General features: G+C 59.8%; 3 protein-coding genes and 1 pseudogene across 3 annotated transcripts in view; 3 read left to right on the top strand and 1 right to left on the bottom strand.

The window, feature by feature from the left end:
• The window catches only part of ACA1_387740 (oxidoreductase, short chain dehydrogenase/reductase superfamily protein), a gene marked incomplete at both ends in the record, with an annotated part of 2,441 nt that extends 1,471 nt beyond the window's left edge, over positions 1-970 (top strand). Inside the window, 5 exons of the mRNA XM_004333109.1 lie at positions 43-111; positions 191-283; positions 340-507; positions 626-712; positions 783-970. Of these exons, the coding sequence (XP_004333157.1) occupies positions 43-111; positions 191-283; positions 340-507; positions 626-712; positions 783-970 (605 nt within the window). The remainder of the gene's footprint in view (positions 1-42; positions 112-190; positions 284-339; positions 508-625; positions 713-782) is intronic.
• Positions 971-1,334: 364 nt separating this feature from the next.
• Positions 1,335-3,409, top strand: ACA1_387730 (EF hand domain containing protein; the record flags this gene model as incomplete). Its single annotated transcript, XM_004333108.1, has 9 exons — positions 1,335-1,422; positions 1,559-1,711; positions 1,815-1,973; positions 2,056-2,181; positions 2,291-2,375; positions 2,544-2,769; positions 2,872-2,936; positions 3,055-3,180; positions 3,283-3,409. 9 exons carry the CDS (start codon positions 1,335-1,337, stop codon positions 3,407-3,409), a joined length of 1,155 nt encoding a protein of 384 aa, XP_004333156.1.
• Positions 3,410-3,580: 171 nt separating this feature from the next.
• On the bottom strand, positions 3,581-4,443 carry ACA1_387720 (universal stress domain containing protein; the record flags this gene model as incomplete). The annotated part of the gene is made up of 3 exons (XM_004333107.1): positions 3,581-3,826; positions 3,915-4,244; positions 4,303-4,443. The coding sequence occupies 3 exons, from the start codon at positions 4,441-4,443 to the stop codon at positions 3,581-3,583; spliced, it is 717 nt and encodes a 238-aa protein (XP_004333155.1).
• A 499-nt stretch (positions 4,444-4,942) lies between these two features.
• The window catches only part of ACA1_387610, a 2,996-nt pseudogene continuing 782 nt past the window's right edge, over positions 4,943-7,156 (top strand).

Below are 7,156 nucleotides of genomic sequence, written 5' to 3'. Positions count from 1 at the left end.
TCCCCTGTGTGTGTCGTGGTGCTTACGTGTGTGCGGCCGCAGGCGTGTTCATGACACCCTACGCCAACACTGTCGATGGCTTCGAGCGTCAGTTTCAGACCAACTACCTCGGTACTCGTATGCCGCACACAGTTTTCTCGGCGCATGGAGTAGCGTGCCGGGCTGACTTGTGTGTATCGCGCGCCTAAAGGCCCGTTCCTCCTGACCAACCTCCTCCTCCCGCGCATGATCGAGACCGGCAACGCGCGCATCGTCAACGTCTCCTCCCAGGCCCACCGCATCGGTAATAGCCGTTGACACCTGTGTGTGTCTTGTGTGTGTTGTGTGATCTGACGATAGGAACCGCGAATTATGCGGCAGGCAAGTTGGAGTGGGACAATCTGCAGATGGACAAGGGCTATAGCCCGCTGATTTCTTACGGCCGCACGAAGCTCATGATCGCCATGGCCAGCTACGAGCTCGCACGGCGACTGGCCCAACAGGGTGCGCCAGTCACCGTCAACGTCGGTAGGTCTCACACACACACACACACACACACACACACACACACACATCACAGCCTTGCGAGACACATGCGTCAACTCACTCAATCGCACGACACACGACACGACACGCACGCGTTCAGTCGATCCGTTCCTGGCCGACACCGGCGTCGCGGCCTACAGCACGCCCATGCGGGCTTTCCTGTTCAAACTCCTCCAAAAGCTCTTCGGTACGCACCGCACCGCGCGCGCAACAATGCATGCGTTGACTTTTATGGTGGGCGAGGGGCAGCGGTGAAGCCGGAAGAGGCGGCGCAGACGTTCGGGTGGGTGGCGAGCTCGCCGGCGCTGGAGGGATGACGGGCAAGTACTTCATCCACAACAAGCGGCAGATCGCCAGCAGCTCGACCTCGTACAACCTGGACGACGCCAAGCGACTATGGGACGTCTCCGCCCGCCTGGTCGGTCTCGGGGCCACCCGCAGCTGAGCTGCTCCTCGCCCGCACCCCGCCCCCAACCAAGCCGCGACCAAGCTTGGTCGCTGGGAGGCCAAGACGAATGACCACCCAATCAAAAATCTCTGTGGTCCGTGGGACAAAAAGAACGAAGGCAAAGGCTTGGACGAGCAGTCACTGTGGGCGGCTTCTCTGAAGCGAGTGTGTGGGCCACGGCTGCTGGCCGTCACATAAAGTGGCGGTCGCCGGCCGTCGTTTCCAGTTCTCTCATCCCTCTCGCTTACCATTCCCACCACCTCCACTGCCGCCTACACCACCACACAAGTACGTTGCTCGCCTCAGTGATCCTGTGGTCGAGAGGCTGACCTTCCTGTGTGCAGGAACCACACCACGCGAGATGGAGAGACAAACCAGCAGAGTGAGCGCCATCAAGGAGCAGTTCGAAACGCTGTCCGCCAAGGGCATCGACGTGGCCAAGGAAGCTAGTTCGTGTCCCCTCCTTTTCTCGTTCTTTGCGGTTCGCCGTCGCGGCTGTTGATTGGTCGCCGGGGGGGGGGCTAAGGTAAATAATAAATAACTAATTTTTCGTTTATAAATAATATTTTTAAATACTATAAACAGAGAAGGTGAAGGCGCTGTTCAAGAAGTACGACACCGACGGCAGCGGCGACATCGACGCCAAGGAGTTCCAGATCCTGGCGTTCGATCTCGGCCTGGTCCTCACTGACGACGAGGCCAAGACCTTCGTGAAGGAGCTCGACACCGATGGCAACGGTACCCACCACTACTCGCCGAACCACCACCACTGGGTTTGTGGCTCACTCTGTTGGTTTGGCTGGGCTGACCCACCGCCACCTTTCTTTCCCTTTCTTTCAAGGCACGGTCGACTTTGCCGAGTTCCTGACGTGGTGGAACAACCCCGACAAGAAGGTGGCCGGCGTCGAGAACGAGAACAAGCTGAAGGCGCTCAAGATGCGCCTCCGCTCGCAGAGCGCGCTGGCCGCCGCTTCGGCCATCACCACCTCCCTGCTCAAGAGTGCGTCGCCACCGACCGACCGAGCCACCGCAGGTTGACTGACATTGACTCGTCGCGACTTCTTTTTGTGTGGTTGGTGCAGCCGCGGAGGCGGCCAAGGCCGTGGAGAAGGAGGACAGGTCGACCATCAGCCTCAAGGTCAACATTGGCACCTTCGACCAGCCGCGGAGCTCGCTTGCGCTCACCTACGCCCGCTCCGAGGACCAAGGTGCGGTCATCCGCAACATCGCACCACCGCACAACAGCACACGCCACCACCGCACACGCACAACAGCACACGCCACCACCGCTCACATGGGTGGAATGTTTGGGTGCAGCCACGGCGCTGAGGGCGGCGACCAAGGCCGACGCGGAGGCGATGACGGTGACGGTGAAGCTGGCGGTCAAGGAGGGAGCTGACCTGTTCGAGGTGGGCGAGGTGTCGAGCGGCGTCAAGGGCGTGCTAGCGCTGGCCAAGAAGTCGCTCAAGTACTCCAACGTGGCGTCCAAGATGGACAAGGCCGGCGATGGCCGCGACGTGCTGGCGCTCAGCTTCGCCTTCCAGCCCTCCGAGATCGACATCATCACCAGCGGCGCGCAAGTGCTTGACACCCTCAAGATCACCAATCTCGAGGTGAAGCTGGACTCGAGCGAGCGCCCCGGCGACGCGTCCAACCCCAACGGCGCCAGCGGCCGCTTCTCGGCCACCGCCGGATTGGACCGCGCGTCGATCCAAGCCCTGTACGATGCCTTTGGCGCGTCGGAGCTGCCCAAGAATCTCAGGCAGGGCTTCGCGCTGGCGAGCGCCCTCCGCAACGTCTCCCTGCTGATCGAGTCCGAGACCATCAACCACTTCCTCAGCAAGGAGTTCAACAAGGTCTACCCGGCCGAGGACGTCAACGGCTTCGCGGCGCTCAAGTCCAAGATCATCATGCCCAACCTCGCCAAGATCTTCGGCAACGACGAGCTGCCCGCTGTCTTCGTGTACGCACCCACCTTCGCTTTTTTCTTTCGATCGCTTTCGTTGTTTGCTTCCCTCCCCAAAGCTCTTCGCTAATGGTCGTGTTCTTTGCTTTCGTTCTTTTCTGTGGGGACGGGACAGTGATCTATACTCGGGCCTCGTCAAGGTGTTCAGCGATGTGCAGGGCATTCAGGTGGCCCTCGGATCGCATGTGTTCGACCTCTCGCTGGTCGGCCTCAACCTCTTCGAGAACTATCTTCCCACCCGGTGCGTGTTCGTTCTTTGCTTTCGTTCTTTTCTGTGTGGGCGGGAACTGGTTCATTGGCTGACGATTCCTTCACATTTCTTTTTCTGTGATGGTGGCGGCAGCGATGAGATCAAGAAGTGGATCGAAGAGCAGGAGGCCGAGAGGCTTCGCAAGGAGAAGGAAGAAGAGGCCGCCAACTCGTCCGACGACGACCTGGAGGCCTACTGCAACTTTGTTCTGGACCTCTAGATAGAGCGAAGTGTCTCCCCACTCCCGCGGGCTACAGCACCTCATGGCACGGCCTGTACAACCCAACCCCACCACCCACTCAGTGTTTGGTCAGTAACATGAATGAAACAATAACATTGACGAAACGAATCAAGGCGCCTTCTTTGTTGATGTTCGCCTCACAAGCAGCCATCAGTGATGACCGACCGCCGTGGGCTTCTCTTTCTCGCGATCTGTGGCGCGGGACTCGGGCACGAGTATCACCGGACGCTGGCCGCAGTACTTCATCACCGCCGTGCCCGACGCGCCCAACAGCGGCCTGGGATGCCTCTGGCCGATCACCACCGCCGCAGCGTCCTTCTTGTCGGCCAGGTAGCACACCGCGTGCCCGAACCCGCCGCGCGTCGTGTACGTGAAGTGCTTCACCATGCAGTGCCGCTGCACACACGACACACACACGACACACGCCACACACGACACAATCGAGTTAGAGTCAGTCAGCGACACAAACGTAATCACAGCGTACGCCGGCGTCGCGGCACATCTTGAGGTAGCGGCGCTCCAGCGCCTGGTGCAGGGCTTCGGTTTCTTCGTCTTCGCCGAACGGCGCGTGGGTGCTGCCGCTAGACGACGAGGACGAGGAGGTGAGGGACACCCGGATGCCGTGGGCCAGCACCAGGGAGCGGGCGTGCGGCATCTGGGCCAGCGTGAACCGCAGGGCCTCGTCCGCCGCCGGGCTGCCATCCACGCACACCACCGCCAGCCCTCCTTCATCGTCCACTACTTGGCGCTGAGTAGTGGTGGCCTTGTCTGCGTCTCCTGTCTCCTCCTGGGCCTCGAGGCGCCCATTCCTCTCCTGCGGTCGCACAGACCACTGGTGAGACCGAGTGAGTGCGGGGCGGGGGCGGGAGTACCTTGAAGCGCTGCTTGAGGTGCTGGGTGGTGTGGTCCTTCTGGTTCAGGAAGCGCAGGCGATCCACAAAGTAGGTGTCGAGGTCCTCCTCATAGTTGCCATCACCACCCTTCTTCGTCTTCTGCGCCCTATTCTCTGCCATTGCGTGGTGTGGTGGCTTGCTCGTTGGCTTCTTTTGCGTTTTGATAGTGCCCTATTTCTGCACGACTTTTCATTGGCTGTACTGAATTTGTTCCGATTCCCAGTTGGCTGTTTGAATTCTTGAGAGAGGCTAGAGAAATGTAAGAGAAATGATATTATTTTGGAGTAGGGCCAAGATGAACAGGAGGGGGCCTGGCGGCGCCAGCACAGGGCTGAAGAGCCCAGCAGTGAGCGCTGGGTACGTAGCCATCCACTAAAGTGTCATTGGCAACGCCGTTCCTAATCGATTTTAAAACACTAGAAAGGGCAACGTGGCCTCTCGTCCGGCATCGTCGGGCAGGACCGACCAGGTAAAACCTCGCTGCTCTCCTCCTTTCCAACCCACGCTCAAGGGCACACCTTCACAAGCGCAGAAGCCTGTCGCGAAAGCAGAGGGCACTGGTCGTACGGACGAGGGCCGCGGCTGGTTGTCCAGCGTGTTCAACCCTCCGTCCTACTTCATGGGCCGGTGGCTCTTCCTACAGGGACTCGCGTACGCAGCCCTCTCTCAGCGAGTGCTTGGGGTCTTTTTGGTCTCTACTCACCCCGAGGGTTGTTGCATTGCTCTCTCGTTCTACAAAGTGCTGTGTATCTGGTGGCCTTCTCCTCGCTCTACGTGCAGATTCCCGGGCTGTGGGGGCACGAAGGCATTCTGCCTGCCGACGCCTTCATTAAGCGACTGGACACAGCCAAGGTTGGTTCTTCCTCTTACTCTTTGCCTATGCATGCTCGTACAACACCTCTCTCCTCACATTCCTAAAACAACGCGTGCGTGCCTGCATCGATCAGCTGCCGTCGGTGATGTGGTACCTCACGCCCCACATGGCGGTCGACACGGCCATGCACGTAATGGCCCTTATGGGCCTCGTCCTGTCGGCCTCCGCCCTCCTGTTCCAGATCAACTCGTCCATCTTGTTCGCGGGACTCTACGTTCTCTACCTCTCCCTCTTCCAGTACGGCCCACAACAACTGATCGGTCAGCTCTCGGACTTGGCTGTTGAAACTGACGGGCGGTGGTACGACTCCTTTTCTCCACTCTGTGCAGAGTCGGCCAGACATTCCTGTCATTCCAGTGGGATATCCTGCTGTTGGAGACCGGCGCTCTGGCCATCTTCGTGGCCCCGCTCATTTCCCGTTCACGGTATGAGAGATCCACTTAGGCTCCGTTGTTGTTGTTGTTGTTGTTGTTGTTGTTGTTAATCGCGACACATTCCATGTCGTTGTGCGTGCATGCGTCACTGTAGATACGACCTTGCTTCGCCCACCTCGCCTTTGTCTACATTCATGGTGCGCTGGCTGCTGTTCCGGTTGATGTTCCTCTCCGGTGCGTAAGCCTCCGCCATCTCCCTTCTTTTGTGTGTTCGCCAGCCTGATCGAAGTTCAGGACTGGTGAAGCTATCCAGCAACTGCCCCACGTGGTGGGGCCTCACCGCCCTTCACTACCACTACGAGACTCAATGCATTCCCGGTCCGCTTGCGTGGTACGCGCACCACCTGCCCGATGCTGTGCAAAGGTACTATGCATCAACACCAAACTAGTTTCGCTCTTAAGAGTTGCGGTAACACTCGGCTGCGTTGTAAGACTCTCAGTTGCAGCGACTTTTGTTATCGAGATCCTCTGCCCCTTCTGGATATTCGTGCCCAATCGGCTGGTGCAGATTGCTGCCGGCCTCCTGCAGATCTTCCTCCAGGTTCGGTTATCGTTCGTGTCGTACCTGCGTTTACTATTGCCAGTGCCCTCACAAACGTCAATACGCGCAGCTCTTGATCATCGCCACGGGCAACTACACTTTCTTCAACTGGCTTACCATCGTCCTGTGCTTCCCGCTGCTCGACGACCGCTTCCTCGCGCGCTTCTTGGTGATCCCTGCCGATACCAAGCGCCAGCTCACCGGCGGCGACGACCGCCGCAGCAACAGACTTGGCGATTGGCTGTCGCGGGTGTTGCTGACGTTGGTCATCGCTGCCACCGCTTTCGTGTGCTGGCACGCTTTCGAGGTCGACTGGCCGCGGCTCGTCGATGGGTTGGCGCCCGATCTCAGCAACCCTCACCCGGCCGTACGGGTGGCCTTCACCCGGGACCAATGGGCCGCATTCCTCCACTTGCTCACCCCGCTGAGCATCGCCGTCGGCGGAGCGTTCTTCGTCATCAACGCCCTGCGCGACGTGGGCCAGGCCATCGTCGCCTCACTTTCGACCACTAATGGCGACCAGCGAGACACGGGCAACGAACGCCGCGGCAGCCAGAAGCCTGCGCCCAAGCCGAATCGCTCGTGGGGTCGGCTCCTGTGCTCGACTGTCTGCGGCCTGTGGCGAGTGGCCCGTGCGGTGGCGCTGGTGGCGGTGCTATCGGGCCTGTTCCTGGCCACGCTGGTGCCCTACACGAGGAGCGCGGACAAGGCCACCCTGAGCCAGCTGCCAGACATCGTGCGTATCTGCTACGCCCACACGCAACCCTGGCTGGTGACCCACTCCTACGGCCTCTTTGCCAGGTAGGCGCCTCAACTCAGCGACTGCTCTGACTACTCTGTGGCTAACCTGTGCTGGGCGCGGTTCTGGCAGAATGACGGCGGAACGCCCGGAGATCCGGGTGGAGGGCTCGCAGGACGGTCGCACGTGGCAGCCGTACCTCTTCAAATACAAGGCCGACCTACCCAATGTCGCTCCTCCCCATC

The sequence above is a fragment of the Acanthamoeba castellanii genome (genome assembly GCF_000313135.1).
Source record: "Acanthamoeba castellanii str. Neff unplaced genomic scaffold scf7180000084733, whole genome shotgun sequence".
In the NCBI taxonomy this organism is placed as follows: domain Eukaryota; phylum Discosea; order Longamoebia; family Acanthamoebidae; genus Acanthamoeba; species Acanthamoeba castellanii.
Note: the sequence above shows the minus strand (reverse complement) of the source record. Positions and strands in the feature narration are given on the sequence as shown.